The following is a 20870-nucleotide window of genomic DNA, read 5'->3' as shown; positions in this document are numbered from 1 at the left end:
ATGACTGTGGTGAGATGAGGCGGAGAGCAAGGATTATGAATGATATGCTGGCTGAAATGTGTGTGGAGATGGGAGTACAGTTTGTTAATGTGTGGAATGAGTTTGAAGGAAGAAGTGAACTGTATGGGAGCGACAGACTGCATTTGAGTGGTAATGGTGTGAGTCGCTTGGAGAAACTGCTGCTGGAAGGTGGAGAAGTGAACAGAGTGAGAGAGAATGAATCAGATCAAGCAGGAAGTGATGTGGAAGAGCAGGAGAGTAAGACAGGAGAGATTGAAGAGATGGTTATGAATGAGGAAGTGAGTGGTATGAGTATAGAAAATGAGAGAATGGGTGTGCAAGAGGAGCAGGGAAATGGGGAGGCTCAGGGTGGACAGGGGTACACAGCATGAAAGGTGGATGCTCCGAGAGGAAGTGAGAGCATGTGTAGACAGGAAGGAAATGGGATGACCTGGGATCAAGAGGAAACAGTTGGAATTGAAAAGGGTTTTAAAATGAATAAGCAGAAAGGGAAATGGCCCCAGTCGAGCATGGAGAGATCACATCAAGTGAGTGGTATCAGTGGAACTAGCTGTAGATCCAGAAATGAGCTGTTGTGTTTGTATACAAATGCTAGAAGTATAAGAAACAAGGCAGATGAAATGGTTGCATTAATTGTGTCTGTTCACCCAAAGATTGTCGCAATAAGTGAGACATGGTTGGAAGAGGACGACACTGACAGGAATAGAGATGGAAGGGTACGATGTGTTTCATAAGGATAGAAGGGGTAAAAAGGGAGGGGGAGTGCTATTGATGATAGAGAAAGAGTTATGTCCATACAAAGTAGAGATGCAAGAGAGGAAATAGTGCCAGTGGTTTTGAGGTAGTACGGTGTGAGATAGAGGTGAATGGAATCAAATACTTGGTTGGATGTTGTTATAGACCAGGTAATGTGGATGGTGGCGATAATGAAATGTATAAACAAATTAGTCAAGTAAATAAAAAAAGGGTGATCGTTATGGGCGATTTTAATTATGGCAATATAGACTGGAATGATGAGATAGCAACTGGAAGTAAAGAAAATTAGTTTCTTGAGTTTTTGAGGAATAACTACCTCAGCCAGTATGTAACAGAGGGCACACGAGGATTAAGGGTCTTGAATTTGGTCATCTCATAAGAGGATGTAATTATAAATGAGGTGTCAAATCATCCATCAATTGGTGAGAGTGACCATGAGGTGATTATCTGTGTGGTTGCCAGCAGTGTGAGAACCTCTGTGAGAGAAGGGTATATGTGAAGCTACAAGGGGGTGATTATGAAGAGCTCAGGAGACAGCTTGCGAGTGTAGCATGGAATGAGGAGTTAGCTGGAAAAGAGATCAATGCAGTTGGGGGATTTTCAAAAACTATCTAATAGATGCAATGTCTAAGTGTATTCCAAGGGCGAGAAGGTTAAATAAGGTAGGTGTGAGATGGATGAATAAAGAGATTAAGCATGCGATATAGAGAAAGAGGGCATTGTGGAGGAAGCAAAAGAAAAGTGGAAATAACCAATTCCATGAGGTCTACAAAGACCAGGCAAGGAGAGTGACCTGATTGGTGAGGGTAGCCAAAGAGAGGTATGAATGGCAGTTAGCTAATGAAGCCAAAAAAGAATCCTAAGGAGTTCTTTCAATATGTAGCCAGTGACATTGATAGGAGAAAATGGTATAAAGACAGCTGTTGCAGAATGTGCAGTGGAGATACTTAATGAGCAAATAAAGGTCTTTCAATCTTGTGAATGTGACTTCATGGAGAGATTGAGAGCAGTGGATGATGGGGAGGAAAGACTGACTGTAAGTGAGCAAGAGGTGTATGGGGAGTTGAGTAAACTAGATGTTAATAAGGCTGTGGGACTTGATAATATATTGCCACATATTCTGAAGGAATGTGCCAGGGAGTTGACACCTGTCTTGACATACTTTTTTTAATATGAGTCTTGCACTCAGTCAAGTCCCTAAGGAGGGCAAGATTGTACCACTTCATAAAGGAGGTGATCGAACTGAAGCATCAAAGTATAGGCATATCTGTATGTCAAGTGTTGTGGTTAAGTTGTTGGAGAAGCTTGTGAGAACTAGAATCCAGAGTTGGTTTGACAACAATGGTATTATCTTGGACAGCATGGATTTGCTAAAGGGAGGTCATGTTTTAGTAATCTACTTACTTATTATAATAAAGTGACTGCTTCCTTGGACAGAGGAGAAGGATACACAGTAATATACTTGGATTTCGCAAAAGCTTTTGATAGAGTACCTCATGATAAGTTGACAGTCAAACTAGAGCAGATGGGGTTGGATATTAGATTAGTGCATTGGATTGGAGACTGGCTATCTGATAGGTATCAACAAGTTGTGTATGGGGGAGCGATATCCAGGAAAAGAAAAGTCACCAGTGGAGTGCCTCAGGGGTCTGTTTTGGGGCCATTACTGTTTAACTTGTATATGAACGATACAGGTGAAGGTTTGGATGGAGGTATACAGTTGTTTGCAGATGATGCAAAGTTGGGACGAACCATGAAGATTAGTGAAGATGTTGTGGCCTTACGAGAAGACTTGAATAAATTGAGTAATTGGGCATGGAAATGGAGATGCGAGTTCAATGTTGCAAAATGTAAGGTTTTAAAATTTGGAAAACAAAGATGGGATGCAGAATCTATGCTTGGTGAGGATATATTGTTGGAGGTGGAAGAAATAAGAGATCTGGGGGTGATAGTGGATAAGGATCTGAAATTTAGGGGACACATAGCCAAAATTGTGAAGACAACACAAAGGCTTCTGGGAATGATGCGGAGGACACTGACTTCTAGAAGTAGGGAGATTCTTGTTCAGTTGTATAAGGCTTTGATTAGGCCACACATGGACTATTGTGCACAGATTTGGTTACCTGGTTTTCAGAAGGATGAAGAGATGTTGGAAAGGGTCCAAAGGTGATTGACTAAGGTAGTTTCTGACCTCTGAGAAGATGTAATTTGCAGAGTCTGGTGGACAGGAGGAAGAGGGGAGATGATAGAGACCTACAAGTTGGTAAGGGGTTGTTATAGGATCAATGCTGGAGAAGTTCTACAGAAAATAGTGGGAGATGGGGGGAGGGAACCAGAGGTCATCTCTGGAAACTGTATAAAGAGGGTGTGAGTAGGGGATGAGGGGCAGGTTTTTTTCGTGCAGAGTTGTGAATGATTGGATTGCCTTGCCTGAGAGTATGGTGTCTGCAAGGAGTTTGAATGTGTTCAAGGCACGGTATGATGAGCTGTGTGTGTGATAAAAGGACCTCCCAGATGAGTCTTTGACTCCATGAGGTCTTGGGGTAATAATAATAATAAAAACAGTGAATTATAAGTTTATTAACTTATATTCAATTATCGCTATAAACAATTCAATGGGACAGAAATAACAGTCTGTAATGATAGTGAATTTGCATTACAAAAATTACTACCGCATTTTTGCAGTAGGACACCGGCTTGAATTTTTCAATCATTTTTATAGTGGAACTAGGATTGGTTGAAATGTAGCAAAAGCAACTAAAACCATGAGGCCAGTACATTCTGTCTGTTGATTGTTCTCTGGTCAGTTTGTCTATTTTACTGAAGACAAAACCTGAGGCATTATAAAATAGTCTATAATGGTGAGAGAGAGCGCATTCACTACAAAGTACTTAGTAAACAAGTTTGCTACAATAACACCATTTGCTACAAAGAGAGTGAGTTCCTCACATAATACAAGGGTGGTCTGAAAAGTTCTCGGCCTCGACCATAGATGGCAACACTCTCAGCACGATTTTTTTTTTCTAAGTTAGTACATCTGTCATAAGCATCCATGTGAAATTGCAAGTCATTCTATCGAGTAGTTTGTTTCATGCAGCTGTTTAAAACAAAAGTGTTGTCTGTATCCCTTGAAATGAATAAAATTGAGTATTGTGCAGTTATAAAACTCTTTGTAAAAGAAGGTTTAACAGCAAAAGAAATTCATTCAAAGTTCATAAAAGTTTATGGGCACTCTTCTCCTTCATTTTTGACAATTAACAAATGGGCTGCTGAGTTTAAACATGGCCATACTAGCCTTGAAGATGATCCATGAAGAACGTCCAAAAAAGTGTAACAACACCAGAAATCATTGATCAAGCGCACGATATGGTATTGGATGTCAAGCGAGTCAAAATATGAGAAATTGATGAGACTATAGACATTTCAAAAGAACATGTAGGATATATTTTGTATGAAGAACTGCAAATGAAAAAGCTTTGCGCAAGATAGGTGCCGTGCTTGCTCACAGCAGATCACAAACACACTCGCATGAAAATCTCTGAACAGTGCTTGGAGCGTTTTAACGAAAATAAAACTGATTTAGTGTGTCAATTTATTACTATGAATGAGACTTGAATTCACCGTTACACACCAGAATCCAAACAGCAGTCAAAACAGTGGACAGAAGCTGGTTGTTCAGCAGCAAAGAAGACAAAGTTGGTTCCATCAGCAGGAAAGGTCATTCCATTGGTGTTTTGGGATACTAAAGGCATTTTGTTTATTAATTATCTTGAAAAGGGTAAAACAATAACCAGGGAATATTATTCCAATCTTTTAACCAGACTAGTAAAAAAATTCATGAGAAAAGACCCAGTTTGCAGAAGAAAAAAATCATCTTTCATCGGGACAATGCACCTGCCCACAAAACTGTTTTGGAATGGGAAAATTAAGGGATCTGCACTATGAATTGTTGGAACATCCACCATATTCCCCAGATTTGGCTGCCTCTGCCTTCTATCTCTTACTAAAACTCTTTCTCGCTGGTCGACATTTTTCTTCGAATCAAGATGTAATTGCAGCTGTAGAGGGGTATTTTGCAGATCATACTGAGAACCACTACAGGAACAGGATAATGGTGCTGGAGCATCGCTGGAATAAATGTATTAGTCTTAAGGGAGATTTTGTTGAAAAATAAAAATAATTTTGAAATTATAAATTCGTTTTTTCATTGTTAGGCTGAGAACTTTTTAGACCACCCTCGTATAACATTTACTACAAAGTGCAAGCTTGCTACAAGAAAATAACAGTTTGCTGTAGTAAGAACTGACTTCAATTAATGATATTTTCTATATCACCATTTTTCATTATGTTAATCTCATTCACAACAGACAGGGAGTTAAGACCAGATACTCCAGAAAGGTTTCTCTAGAGATTGAATGTGGCACTTTTCAGGCCACTTATCTAGGAAGCAAGGTACTGATCATATGAGGTAATAAAAATCATTTTATTACCAAGATAATCACAAATACATCTATGCTGAAGTGTGAATTGAACCTAAAGCCTGTTGGATGAGGAACAGAGATGCTATCTACTCTACCAAGGAAATACAGTCAATTCTTATTACAGCAAACACAATAACAAACTTGTCCACTATAGAAAATGAGTGTCCATAACTCAGTCAGTTTCAATGATGTATTTTGGTTGAAAGACCTGGGTTCGAATCTCATCTAGAATGCGAAGAACCTTTATCAGGGATTTTCAACTGAAGGTGAGTAAGCAGAGATGGCAGGGTTTTTCCTCCTGGAAACTTGGGTTTTTCATTCTGTATAGCAGGTAAACAGCCATTAGAACACATGCCATTAAAAGACATAATATACAGCCCTCAAAGCCTAAGATTTTGGCCATCGATCCAAATAAACCAAACCAAACTATAGAAAAGTCCCAGTAAGTCCATACCAAAGTGCCATGGGCACAATATTATTCAAAAAGAAATTCACTATAATAAACTATCCTCTATAACAAGCTATTCCTGAAGTCTCCACAAGTTTGCTGTACTGAAATTCAATGTATTACTGAAATCAGTGCTATTCCCACTATAAAAAAGTAGACAGTATACTGGGTAGTGACCTCCCACCATAATGTAATAATAGCATACATTTCCTAGGAAATGTGTTTTTACATTATGGAAAATACCAAGATTAGCGATCAGAACTTTCCCCACCTTTGCAACGAGTTGCCCGAGATTGTACTACGTAATTGCATTAGCTCACGCTAGTAACCACCCATACTTTTATAGTTTACTATATTCGGCATGAAACTCTCTGATTCCAATCTTTGAGTTTCTTATTCAGTTTTAAAACAATGTGGGATTTATATCCCCTTAATTTGAATAATGTAGACAGTATAATTTACAAATAATTCAAAATTCAAAGTTATATGATTTTTTCATTTCTATTATGGGTTATTTTTAAAATTCAAAGAGGTCATTTATAGTGAAATGACCTTTTTGAATTTTAGAGAAATTGAAGATAAAATATTTTTAGAAATTTCAATGTTAAAGCTCATTATTAGAAAGATGTGAAGGAAGAATCAATTTATAAAAGAGAGAAGGCATTCAGATACCTTCTGAATGAATTGAATTTGGTATCAGAAGTCTAGAGAAATTATTTATTAATATGAGACCTAATATGGAGAATCAAGGAAATTAAAACATGATGAGAGGAATGGTGAGAATCTGCAGTAAGAGTGATCACATTATGCAACCTCTGTTAATGATATGAACGTGCATTATCATGGAGGTGAATGATAGAAAAGGCTGATTGTGTGTTCATCCAATCTGGATTATTATGTATAAACATATCTGTATAAGTGAAGCATTAGATATGAACAGGGATCTGAAAGCTGTCTGACTAGGTGATGTGGACTACAGAGGAGATTATACCAAAAAGCCTGGATGTAACTCATGTCTATACATAAAAGCCTGGAGTATCAGGAACAAAAGAACAGAGTATGTTGTCTTGGTGAATACGTTGGAATCTCAGATTGTAAACATTGGTGACACTAGATTTTCAGAGGCAGATATATTAACTGGAATCGTGTAAAGGATACAGTATTTTAAGAAACAATAGACAAAATAGGAAAGGGTTGCAGCTAATGATACTGGATGATCTGAGTCCAGTTAGAGTAGAAAGTTATGACTGCAATACTAGTAACAATTTTCAGTATGCCAGTGAGGTTGAAGCAATCTGGTGTGAGGTGGATCCTAAAAAGATCAAATACATGGTGTGGATCAGTTGCTAGTGATGATGAAATGAATTACAAAATCAACCTGACGGGTGCTAAACAAATAATCATTATAGGTGACTTTAATTATCTGAAAATTGATTGAGCAGTGGTGAAATCTCATAAAAAGAATGAAACGGAATTCACTGAACTTTCTCAAGCAGTAGATGACTGAAAGAACTAGTAGTCAAAGAATATTAAATCTGATTATAGCATCAGAGGATTTTCAGTTAAAGATATGATTGTTCTGCCTCCAGTCTGTGACAGTGACAATGCTGTATTGGCATGGGGAAGTAGCCAAGTATAAGAATTACATTCAGAAAAATGTTACATGCTGAACTACTACAAAGCAGGAAATTATGACTAGGTTCTGTCCCCATGGTACTGAATTGGCAATTACCAGAGTAGGAGTGAAATGATGGGTGTGCAGTCTCATTAAGCAAGAAATTCTTAAGAAAACATGATGTGGAACAACACTGTCTGCATAAGCAGTAGCGCACTCAGGATTTAATCTTGGCGGGGGAGAGTTGAGTAGACAATTTGACTGAGCATCTACAATTATTGCTAATTCATAAGTAGTATATAAATAGAAGACAAGACACAACAAATAAAAAAAAAATAATTTTAATTAGGAAAAAAATTTTTGGAAAATTTTCTAGTGTTTTTTCCCTTTTTCTTTGGGGACAGGACCCCTTGCCCCTCCCCCCCCCCCTGGGTGCACCACTGTGCATAAGTATAATGTCACTTATGAAAATTACAAGTCACAAGCCAGAAGAGCTACAAGCATTGTATGGAAAGCTAAGTTTGAGTATGAAAAGAAACTAGTTCTTCAAGCTAAACAAAACCACAAAACAATTCTATCTTTATTTCACAAAGAAATAAAGATAGAATGTGAAAGAATAACTCTACTGACTACAGATGAAGATAACAGATGCAGAAGAGACATTAACTAATGAATGCCCCTTGTGCTAAGAAGTAAAGGATGATGTACAGCTGTTTCTTCATCAATGGATGAAGAAACAGATGTACAAAAAGAGGTACTAGTGCTGTTGCATACGGTGAATAAAAAGTGGTTATAGGAACGGATGGGATATCAGCACAAATGCTAAAAGAGTATTCAGATGAATTGGCTGTTCCTTTGACCTAGCAGTATAATTTAAGTCTCATTGCACAAGGTTGATGTGTCTAACTATTGGCCTATCAGTATTACTACAGAGTTCTACTCAGTGGTAGAGTTTGCCTGTCACTGAGTAGAACCATTGCTGAATATCTCTGAGTGATCGAGAGTTATGAGTTAAAATGATCCTTCAGGTCACTCGTTGAGGTTAGAGTGATCTGAGGGATCGCCTAGTTTTTGTAGAAAATCCTTTACATATACAAAGGTTGAAACAAACTGGTCTGGGTAGTGGCCCTTCCCATAATGCATAGCATTATACACACCTGAAAGGGTGTGTGTGTGCTTTGCATTATGATACCAAGGATTAATGTGAAGTTATTAGCTTTATATACAAGTAGCCTAGTTGTAAAGAAATTTCATGTATAAACTTTGCTTACACTTCGATAAAGATTAAACAAGAATATAATTTCTTGGAATCTTTAATTAAGAATTATTTGTAAGCCTGTTTTAATTTCTAATTTCAAACAAAAATGCAGTCTTACTAATTTTGATTTGGATTAATTCAATATCCTACAATTTATGAGGCAATAGTTTTATTCAGTACAAATACATCCATGAAGTCAATATACTATGAAACGGTACAGTGTGTGCACGTGTAATACATTGTAAACCCATACTATGATGAACTGACTGTAATCTAAAAGAAATCTATTGCAGCAAACATTCCATTATAAGATGCTCTTTTTGGGTGGTCCTTAGAAGTATGCGCTATCAAGAAGCAACTACAAGGATTTCATATCCCATAAAAATTATTACTCATCCAATAATAAAACAAACTTATTTCACATACCTTGAGGTAGTTATACATGCTTAAAGCCATCCAATTAGTTAACATTTTCTCTACAACTGATTCTGTCCTGTAAAATAAATAAATCATTTTAATTTAATTCAATGAATCCAATGAGATCAAGAAAGATGAAGGTGAGATATAACTATAGAACTCAATTATAGCTATAAAACTTGCTACAAAACTATAACTATAAAACTATGTTTCTCCTGAGCTCAGTTTAGTATGTTATGGGGAACAGGCAATGTAGGTATGAGATTGTCTTATACAAAGTATGGTGAGCATTTTGTGAGGCTCCTCCCAAGCTGCTACCTTAGCAATAAAGTCCCATAAGGATCACTGAAAATGGCTAAATTGAAACCAGCAAAGACTACATTGGTAAAAAATGACAGACAACTTCCTCAGAATTGCAAAATGGCAGAAGATGGTGCAGAAAGCAATGAGGATTTCTTCAGGCTATATGAGACAAAACTTGTCAGTCATTATGTGCATCCTCTGTGAAAGGACCTGGAAACCCACCATGTATTATTCCAAGAGCATCATGGTAGCATACATAAAGAAAAAGTGACATACATATTAGGTTAGGACCCCTGTGATCTTTTCTGTTTCAAAAACTAGAGAGAAGAGACTAGGATTATTAAGAATGACATGATTGGAATAAACACTATGAGCTTTGACATCCAATGTTGTCACTTTGAAAATGAGGAAAACCAGATTATGCATAGCAACATGGAATGTAAGAAATTTAATTCTAAAAAACAAACTACAAAATATTAAACAAGAAATGGAAGAAAAGAATGGACAAGATCTGGAGAGAAAATAGGAACTTACATTTTAGTTTACTGAGGTAAAAGCAAGCATGAATATTGAACAAGAATTTTAAAGGCCAGTTACAATTCAAAATCTTTGAGAGGCTTCTGGCCCATTGTAGGCAGAATTATTACAATTAAACTGAAAGCCATACCAATAAAGTTATGAATATTATAGATATATGCCACTACCACTACCTCAGACCATCCAGATAATGAAATTGAAAGGTTGTATGAAAAATGCAGGAGGCATTAAAACAGATAAAGATAGATGAGCTTTTGATAGTGACGACTGACATTAACGATAAAGTTAGCAACATAAGATATGAAAATATAGCGGGAAATTTTGGACTGGGAGAAAGAAAATGACAAGGTGAACTGACTTTTGCGAAGAAAATGATTTAGTAATTACTAATACTTGCTTCAAAAATCCCAAAACAACTCTACGGATGGAAAACTCCTGGGGACCTGATAAGGAATCAAACTTATTTCATAATGATTAAACACAGGTTGAGAAGACCAGTAAGATAAGTTAAAACTTATCCTAGTGCTGATTGTAATTCGGTTCCATATAATCTACAAATAACCACAATAGAAATAAAATTGAAGAAGTGAACAAAAAAGTAATAATAAAAACCCAAGATTAAAACTGAAATGATAAACAGGCCTCAAACAAATATGCACATGAAACGATTTAAAGAATTATTTCATAGCTAATATGGGGAACTGGAAAATGAGGGCAGTGAAGCCAGCATAATAATAAAGATCCGGAATGATTTCAAGGAAATAATGCTCAAAGCATCAAAAGACCTAATACCATTGGAGAAAAAGAAAAGAATGGATTAATGGTGAAATTATGGAGTTAATTAAAATAAGAAAAAGGCAAATCGTGGCCTGGTTGGCCAAGTGTTTAGCATATCCACTCTCTAGCCAAAACGTTGTGAATTTGAATCCTGCCATGGGCATAGATGTTTGTGATTGTCTATGAAAATACTAGTGGTGGTGGTGGTGGGTGGGTAGTAGATGGCATTGGTGTAGATAATGTTGGTGTAGATAATGTAGGTAGTTGTGGTTCTCTGTAGTTGGTGGACTGAGTGGTGGAGACAGAGAGTTGTGGAGTAGGTGCCCTCCCTCGATGAGTCTTTGGACTCCTTGGAGGTGTCACGTAATAATAAAAATAAATATAGGAAATGAAATAAAGAAATAATTCAAATGTAAGGAGGAAAATGAAATATGGTTGAATGCCAAATGTTAAGAAATTAAAGACTTAGTACCATGATTTTATGAAATACAAATAAAAACTTACAGGAAAGAAAAGAAACATCTCAGATGTAGAACAAAATGCAGAAAAAAAATGGGCAATGATCTGTTCAAAGAGACATAGCCTAGAAAGAAATATATTATTAAAGACTTATATTCAGACAACAGGGAAGATCAAAAAAAACTAATACCATCATAATCATCATCAATATCCTGATATGTATCTGTAAGGGATGTAGAGGCTACTAATTTATTTATTTTATTTCATATGATGATACAACAGCCATGAGTCCCTTTTACGGGAAGGTAAAAGGCACCATCTCAATCCTCCTCCCCCTCCCCTAATTTTTTTATGTGGAGTCGGGACCAGCATAGCTGACAAATCAGGCCTATGGCTGGGACTTAAGTATTCCTGACTATAATCTGTGTATGCTCACAGAGCCAGTTTGGCTGTTCTGGGGCCAAAAAAAACCTGAGTTTCTGGGTGAAAAAACCCTTACCTCTGTATGAGACTGGCTAACTCACCTTTCGAAAGAAACCAGACAAAAGTATCCCATCATTATGGGATACTAAGGCAATCTGATGTGCAATAGCCCTTTATGAACAAGTAGTCAGCTTGAAAATACTTCATTTGCTTAACACTGGGTTAAGAATTAAGCAGAATGTAATTTCATATCAAGCATAATTTCCTCTGTAACCAAGTGAAAAAAAACTTTGTACAACTATTTCAGATTGTGAAATCCCAGGAATGATAAATAACACAGATTGCAGAATAACATGATAAATAACACAGATTACAAGTTATAAGTTATGGATATAACTTATATTATGTTATAAGTATGTCATATTATGTCATAATATCATAATATGTCATATTATGTTATTATATTATATTATGTCATAACTTATATGAAGTTATGACATAATATAAGTTATAACTTATATAACTTATGGTTATGGATATAACTTAAAACTATAGGAGAGGAAAGACAATGGTTTGTTTCTGTTTTACATCGTGATAATGAAATAATTTTAAAATCAGTTCCTTATTCACAAAGTCATTAATGCACTCACCTTCTCAGCATTAGTTGAGGATGTTTCGTACAGACTGATTTCTCAGTAAGTTGGAGCAACAAAGCCTTCAGAATTCTAGAATGTTAAAATAACTTTTTAGAGCAAGTCTGCTATGCATTCAAACTTCACAGATTTAATATATATTTCTTTAAATTATAATCAATAAATGGATAAACTTAGCAATCCATTCACTGCCTTCCTATTTAGGTGAAATATTTCAAAAGAGCAGGTAAAGCAAGGAAAAATATATATAACTACACCATGTTGCCAAAAATGTCCAGAAAGCAACTGTTTGTATTTCCCATTGCTATAATATTGCTGTCAATAGGAGGTTGGGCTTCCATTGCTGCTATTACAGCCATTACCCTTTGGGATAGGCTCTCCACTAAATTCAGGTAAACTGCTGCTGGAATTCATTTCCATTCCTCTGTAGTATGGCAAGCAGCTGATGAGTGTTAGTTGGGTGACTAGGTCTGGCTTGCAACCTTCACTGCAGCTCGTTCCAAAGATGTTCAGGTCGGGTTGAGGTCGGGGATTTGGGCTTGCCAATTTAGTTTTTCCACCTCCATGTCTTCAAACCATGGAGCTAGGGCCCTTGCTTTGTGAGCAGGTGTGTTATCATGCTGATGCAGGAAAGAGCCTATTCCAAACTGTTGCCAGAGTATGGGAAGAACAGAATTGCCAAAATGTCATTGTAGGCATCAGCATTTAAAGTTCAGGTCACAGAAACCAATGGATCCTAGTCCAAACCAGGAAAAACAGCCCCAGGCTGTTTTTCCTGGTTTGGACTATGCTACTGCCTCCAAATTTTGCAGTCAATACAAGACATTTCTGTAAGTATCGTTCACCAGGCATCAGGCAGGTCCGGACATGTCCATCAGACTGTCAGATCATGTACCATGATTCATTGCTCCACGAGATCCACAGTCCAATGACGGTGTTGTTTGCACCATTCCAGATGACTTGGACATAGGCAGGTGTAATCAAGGACTTGTGATCTGCAGCACAACCATGAAACCCAAGGCCAAACACTCCTCTAATAGTTCTGTCAATGGCATCCATTCGAGAGCTCATGTAGAAGTTGCTTGCGATGGTTACTAAAGCTGACACTGATGATTTTCTGTGAGAATAAGCTTAAGAGTTTGCTGGTCCCAATTTGTCAGTTTCTTTGGCCTACTAGTTTGGGTGTGGGGTGGGGGTAGATGTTCCATCATGTTTCCACTTCACGATAACCTCATTGACAACAGACCAGGAACAAATTACTAAACTTGTAGGCTCTGACCATCATACCACATTTGAATGGACTCAACTCTTTTCGTCCACTCATCCTGATGGCAAAAAATTCTAGGCTGCTAATGCCTATGTGGCTATGCTTAAATATCATTGCAGACATGTATCTGCATTATACAGGTGAGGCAATGTAGAGCTGTAGAGATGTCCAGACCCTTTTGGCAACAAAGTGTGTGTGTATATATATATATATATATATTATAATTATTCCAGCCATATGCCAGTCCTGAGCCCAGATAAAATGGGGGGGGGGGCAATGGTGAACTACCCTGTAAAATTCTCAATGATAATAACTTGGTTGAAACAGAGCTCACACTCCATAACTCCAACTTTTAATCTTTATTTATTATATTTATCTTTCTTCTCTTTCTAAAAAAAATTCTGGTAGTTCATCCTTGATACAAGGCCATTTATGAAATTACTATATGTGTATTTCAGCTTTTTTTATATATATTTTTATCTCCATAATTTTCCACCCCACTTTTATTTTTGGGGAAAAAAGCCCTAATGTATTTATCCAAATGGCAGGCCCTAAATGGTTATAGTTCATCATCCAGAGTACATTCTAAAGGTCTAAAGTTCGATTATATAATTTTTATCAATATATTTCTGATGCTGCTCCATAAAAAGATAATCTCGAGGATTCTACAAAGGTATGTCAAAAATGATTCCTTCCATATTTTTTTTGAGTTTAATATATCATTAATGTTTTAAGTTAATTGGAGTAAAAAGCCCATAACAATACAAGGGGTACTCCTTAAGAAAATAGGCAAACAGTCATAAATATTAATATCAATTTTACAGGAGTAACATGGAAATTTTCCAGAAATCATATTTATAATTATAATAACTGTAATTAAATCTTAACTTTCTCCTGTCTCTTTGTGAGACTAGTAGAATACTTATGAATGGTAATTAATGAAAAAAAGAGTAAAAATATTTCAATCTGACAATAAACCTCATGAAAAAGAAAGATAATAAATATCCATCAATATATTATACAAGTAGGAAAAAAATGTTAGCTTTCTGAAACTATGAAAGTTTTGAAGGTGACAGAGAACTAGCAAAAATGCAAACCTTCGCTACTTTGCTTTGGTATTGTGCTACTTAAAAAAATACTCAGCGAAAGAGCCTGTATATTCACCTTTTATTTGTGGTTTTGATTAAGAGTTTCTTTGGCCTTCTGTTTTAAACTGTTGGTTCTCATCAAAGATTTCTTCTTAGTATCAAAAAGACCAAAAAATGGGAATAGCTATCAGGCTACTGAAATCCATAAACAAAGGCAATTCGTGTGAAAGTTTTGCATTTTTGTAAGCTTCTCAATCACTTTTAAAGATTTTTATTTTTAAAATGTAAATGTTGATGAATGATTTGTAAAAATAATAATGGATATTTATTTTCCTTCCTTTATAGTGATTTAATGTAGGTTATACATGGCTGATATTAAACTAATATAGAATTGCACTGTATGAAGATTAAAACTAGTTTATAATTTTAGTTAATGTTTGGGTATTCACAATTTTTCAGAATGAATGCATTCCTTCCCACTTCCAAATAGCAATAAGGTCATTAGAAAAAAGATGCATAGAAATAAAAAAATACATAACAATTGTAACTAATCACAGAAAAATCAGCAATACAATGCTCATGTCAAACCAGGGTTAGACTTTTTTTTTTTAATATATCATTCCAAGAACCTATTAGTGTGGCATATGTAAGGCATAGGCCAGGTTGGGAAAGAAGGAACCTATTGACTGACATTTTTCTTTAAAAAAATGTCAATCAATAGGTTCCAAAAAAAAAAAAAAAAAAACTGAGGGTCATAGCTGTTTGAGAACACTTCATGAGAAAGACTATTCCAGAAAACAAAGGCAGAAGTAATAAAGGGGGATGAAGGAAAAGCATATTTGATGCATTTGGAGTTGGACCACACAAGAACATTGGGCAGTTGCTTCTCCTATTTCAACAGACCCAATGGAAAGCAGAGGAATGAAGCTGCTAATTTGGTGGAACAGAACCCATGAAAATACCTGTAGAAAAGACATAAAACTGAAACAGATACCTGTAAGATAGTGGCTGAAATAAGTCTGTGAGAGAAGGTCATCTATCAGCCAAATCATTCTCCTCCTCCTCTGAGGCTAACAGATGCCAAATCATTCTAAGGAGAGTGATTCACGTTTTCAGAAGAATTCTTAGGGATGTTTTTGATGCACCACCTTAAACATGAAAACAGTAATCTAAGGATTTGTATGGAATTAGTCTAATCCACACCTTTATTTGCTATAGACCTTGTGGCTTCTCATGAGTAGGACTGATATAAAAATGTTAGTAGTTGGATGTGTAAAATGTAGTCTTGAGTAGAAAATAATGAATAATTTTTAGAGGATGAGGAAACTATTGATGTGATTGTGTTTATTATTATTATTATATGGGCACCTCCATGGAGTCTGAAGACTCTTAGCAGAAGACCCAATCTAGCCACACAATCTATCATACCTCTCCTTGAACCCATTTACAGACAAAGCACTCACAACTGACTCTGGCAACCCATTTCATTCATTCACAACTCTCCAAACAAAAAATCTAGTCCTCACACCCCTAATAATCACACCTTTATTCAACTCCCAGGGATAACCACTTGTTTCAGTGCTTCTAGCCAAGTGCTGAAACAATTCCCCTCAATCCTATAAAACCCTTTAAGCAACTTCAATGTTTCTATCATATCCCCTCTTTTTCTCCTATCAACCAACTTCTGCAATCCACACACCTTCAGTCTATCCTCATAGGGAATATTCCACAAGCCATTCACCATCTTGGTCACTTTCCTCTGAATCTCTCCAACATTTCCTCATCCCAAGAAACCCATGGGGACCACACTTGAGCACAGCAATCTACATGCGGGCATATCAAGGCCTCATTAAGAGGAATAACAACTTCCTTATCTCTACATGTTAATGTGTTCTTTAATAGCCAAATAATCTTATGGGCTACCTTAGCAATATGTCCTCTAAACTTTAACTCTCGGTCTATCACCACCCCTAAATCTCTAGCTTCATCTATTTCAGTGATGGCGAACCTATGATATAAGTGTCAGCACTGACACACTTGAGGGTTTCAGGTGACACACCTTGGATGTTGAAAAATATTGGTATTCTGATGAAAAAACTGCAATAAATCGTGTAAGATCACTCTCAGTTAAGGCGAAGGTAGGTTTTGGCTTTGAGAATAAACTCAAAATATTTCAACGTGATTTAGAAAGTAACAATTTTAAGTATTTCCCAAGAGTGAAATTTTTTTTTAACGACCAGCCCCAAAAATCGTGAACAACATATCAACCAATCTATCAAAGTTCTAAAGTCAGTAACTGAGCAGTTTTCGTCTAGATCTGAGCAATTTCGAATGTTGGAACAAACAATCCAATTCATAAAGTATCCTGATGAAACAGAATTCATGGATCTTAAATTAGATGGCTTTGAGTAGTTGGATTTAAAAGATCTAAAAATGCAACTAGCCGACTTCCAGTGTAATCCTATCTGGAAAAGAAAGTTTATTGCTCTTAGAAATGAATTAGAAGAACTTGAGTGGGAATGTCTGCATGATACCGTGTGTAAAAATTCAGATTGTGAAATTCTAAGCGTGTAGAATAGCTTTCCCGGAAACTTTCATGCTCTTAAAATCTTCACTAAAGCTCTTCTAAAAATTTTCTCTTCTACATACTCTTGTGAAACTCTATTTTCTGCCTTAAATAATATCAAATTGAAAGGGAAAAATAGATTGAGCAATGATTTGAGCGCTGCCTGTGTAGCATTAAAATGTACACACTATAGCCCTTCTATAAAGCAACTTTCTACCAGCACTCAGCAACAGAAAAGTCATTAAATGTAATGTAAGTTTGTAACTTCAGTTTATTAAATTAATTGTATAATATGAATTCATAGATTTTATATCAATGTCCTATTAAATAAATAGACTAATATGATATGTATAAGTCACCATCTATGATTATGTAGTTAAATTTATAATGCATGTATGCAAGTGGCACATCACAACGTCAATATTTAAAAAAAAAAAAAAAAAAGATGTTTGACACACCTGGGTAAAAAGGTTCACCATCACTGATCTATTTCCTGGAGTACAGTGCCATGAATATGATACAGAGCTTGTAATTTATTTTTCCCAAAATGCATAACTTTACATTTCTCCACATTAAACTGACACCATTATCTTTTGCCCATACTGACAGCCTATTTAAATCGTTCTGCAGGTTCTCTAGATTCGCCTTGATTAACTATTACTCTATTTAATTTCACATCATCAGCAACCAACTGAATATTTATGGCAGTAAAGATAAGAAGTAAATGTCAATGCAAGAAGGGAGAAATTTGATCTTGTCTGGTGATTTGTGTATTACTAAGGGAAGGTCAGTTAACATCCTTTTTGAGAAAGAAGGCAAGAATGCATATTGCAAGCATTAAAGGTAACTAGTTTATATTTGTCCCACTAAATACTAGTAAAGAGGTCTGTTACAGCTAGTGTTTAAAGCACTATTTGTAGCAGATCTTGAAGTAAAGTTTGGAATGTTTAAGCACTGCAGGATTTATAAAATGAACTGGAGGAATGATTGCACTGTCATCAACAAAACTGTGATAGAATTATTGGCTAGTGAAAGAAGGTCATTTATATATAGGAGTTAAAAGGATAAGCAATAAAACAGAGACCTGCTTATATAAAACATTTTGTATCTGATAAACAAATGCAAATTATGCAACCTGTGAAAATCTACAATATTTGGTATATACGAGGATGGTCTGAAAAGTTCTCAGCCTAACAATGAAAAAACGAATTTATAATTTCAAAATTATTTTTATTTTTATTTTTTCAACATAATCTCCCTTAAGACTAATACATTTATTCCAGCAATGCTCTAGCACCATTATCCCATCCCTGTAGCGGTTCTCAGTAAGATCTGCAAAATACCCCTCTACAACTGCAATCACCTAAAAATGCTGACTAGCGAGGAAGAGTTTTAGGAAGAGATAGAAGGCAGAGGCAGCCAAATCTGGGGAATATGGTGGATTTTCCCACAATTCATAGTGCAGATCCCTTAATTTTCCCATTGCCAAACACCTTCGTGGGTAGGTGCATTGTCCTGATGAAAGATGATTTTTTTCTTCTGCAAACTGGGTCTTTTCTCAAGAATTTTTTCGTCTAAGTCTGGTTAAAAGATCAGAATAATATTCCCCGGTTATTGTTTTACCCTTTTCAAGATAATTAATAAAGAAAATGTCTTTAGCATCCCAAAACACCAATGGAATGACCTTTCCTGCTGAATAATTTTATCATTAATGCAAGATTCTCTCTTTTTTTTTTCATGTTGCCTTTTTTACAAAAATGTGAAATTTTATTTTCTGTTTGATTTTCTGATTTAGAATGAATTTAGAATTAAAATAAAGAAAAACTGAATTTCATTTTTGAGCAGAATGAGTTCAATTCATTAAAATAAGCTCAAAATAAAAATACTTACTCAGTAGCATATTCCATTTTTTCCATTAAAATAACCATTACAAGTGAGGCTACATTTACTCTATAGAAAAGAAAAAAAAATGGGTAAAGATATTATTCTTAAAGCCTATAACAAATAACAATGAGCAATTACATGAATAAATCAAAGTTGTCAGTGCAACAGGGATGTAAAGTCAAAAATACAAAAAACGATAATACATCCATTAAAAAAAATCAGATTAATCTTCACATTTAACACAAATATTTCAATGATTATATTTTATTAACAAAATGTAAAATGAATGAATCATTATTAATTAAGCTACAGCTATTATCTGTGGTATCCAATTGTTTTTACTCACCTATTCTTGGACCAAGAGAATCAAAATTTTAATTAAATTACTGTATGCTGTAGATGCTACTATCTCCAATCAATTCAGGTCATAATTTAATCAATTCCTTCATCAGTAGGACATCACTTATACTAATGTGGCTTGCTAGAATTAGGCACTATAATAATGCCAAAATGTGATTTTGGCATTATTGATATTTATAATTTCTGATAGAAATTATTGCCTATTCATTTGCACACTACATATGAAAATGAATAATTCATGTGGTGGATAAATGGGTGAAGAGAGTATTTGCATTGTCTGCATCTTATATGAGAGCCATGCAATAGCATCATATGGGCATTGTAACGTTGCCTCATCAGTTGCACAATGGCTAGATGAGTGGAATCACAGTCACTTATATAGACATAAAGCATAATCCAATTTATTCATGTTAAAGGCCACACATATAAACAGAAAAATATTCAGAGCCAGTTGGTAGGAATGTATGGAGTCTGGCTCATCACAGAAACAGGTATGTGTTTGCTACAGTGCATTTTTTAATGTCAAGGCAGATATCTAAGATGAACAGTAACTCAAGCATCCAAGCACATCTACAAAGGATAACTGTTTGTCACATAAATGCCTTATTCAGAGAAGATGTAGTCAAACCAAGAGCTAGTACATCCAATTCCAAACCAATGGATCATGAGTTCATGACAACTATAGAAGTGCTATTGTGCATTACCCAAAATCAAATTCAGCCAACATTATCAGCATGGAAATATAAAGTCACCACCACAAATGAAAAACACAGGAAAATCCATGAGGCTAACAGCAAGGAAAAGAGAGTGTTTGACAGGGTTGTATAAAAATCTTGGCAAGTCAGATTTTTTTTTTTTTAATGATAATCTCATAAACTAGAGATTGAGTAAGAATAACCTATAGTACATTAATGCCATAGATGGGTGAGAAGGAACTTTTCACATTTAGTTGGAAGAGCTATAGACTATATACTGTGAGAAACTCTAAAGATGGGATCAATGCTCTCTCTAATTTTTGCAAACTCATCTGTGCATGAAAAACATTTTATGCACAAGTTTTCAGTCTCAGACTCACATGGAGCAGGTTTGTCCTCACAAGAACAAAAGCCATGAAGTCAAGTTCTAGAATAGGAAATTCTATGCCTCTATTACTACTAACTTGATTCATACTCTATAGAGTACAAACTATACATTTTTTCCTATAAAGAACTGGATCAATATATCTAGAGGCTACAACCAACAGTTTCTCCCTACAGTCCTTGCAACATACCCACATGGTATACCCTCTGCCCAAATCGATGACCCCAACTCTCAAGCTGCTAGCTCTTGATGTGCACTAACATGACCAAATGTTCAGTTTCATAGTGATTCCTAAGCTTGGTTTACACTGTGTTTATTAAATTAAAACCTTTCTCACAATAAGACTTGAGGCTAAAAACATTCCTCCAATATCCATAAGTACTGTTAACTCTTGAAAATGTTCATTATCACATGCAAACATCACCATGTCTGGACAGTTCGAAATCAAATTGCATTTAATCTTCTCCTGTATTGCAA

The 20870-nt window shown here is 35.7% G+C and overlaps 1 protein-coding gene across 1 annotated transcript in view; it reads right to left on the bottom strand.

Moving 5' to 3' along the window:
* Positions 1–20870, bottom strand: part of LOC150108313 (plexin-B-like) — a 352329-nt gene that overhangs the window by 51510 nt on the left and 279949 nt on the right. The window contains exons 25-27 of the mRNA XM_090415739.1: positions 18960–19019; positions 12146–12220; positions 9006–9072 (exon numbers count right to left, since the gene is read on the bottom strand). Of these exons, the coding sequence (XP_090271865.1) occupies positions 9006–9072; positions 12146–12220; positions 18960–19019 (202 nt within the window). The remainder of the gene's footprint in view (positions 1–9005; positions 9073–12145; positions 12221–18959; positions 19020–20870) is intronic.

The sequence above is a fragment of the Typopeltis vanoorti genome, chromosome 3 (genome assembly GCF_054136105.1).
Source record: "Typopeltis vanoorti isolate ZY-2024b chromosome 3, IOZ_Tvanoo_1.0, whole genome shotgun sequence".
In the NCBI taxonomy this organism is placed as follows: Eukaryota; Metazoa; Arthropoda; class Arachnida; order Uropygi; family Thelyphonidae; genus Typopeltis; species Typopeltis vanoorti.
The sequence above is the reverse complement of the archived record's forward strand: the minus strand, read 5'-3'. Positions and strand labels throughout refer to the sequence as shown.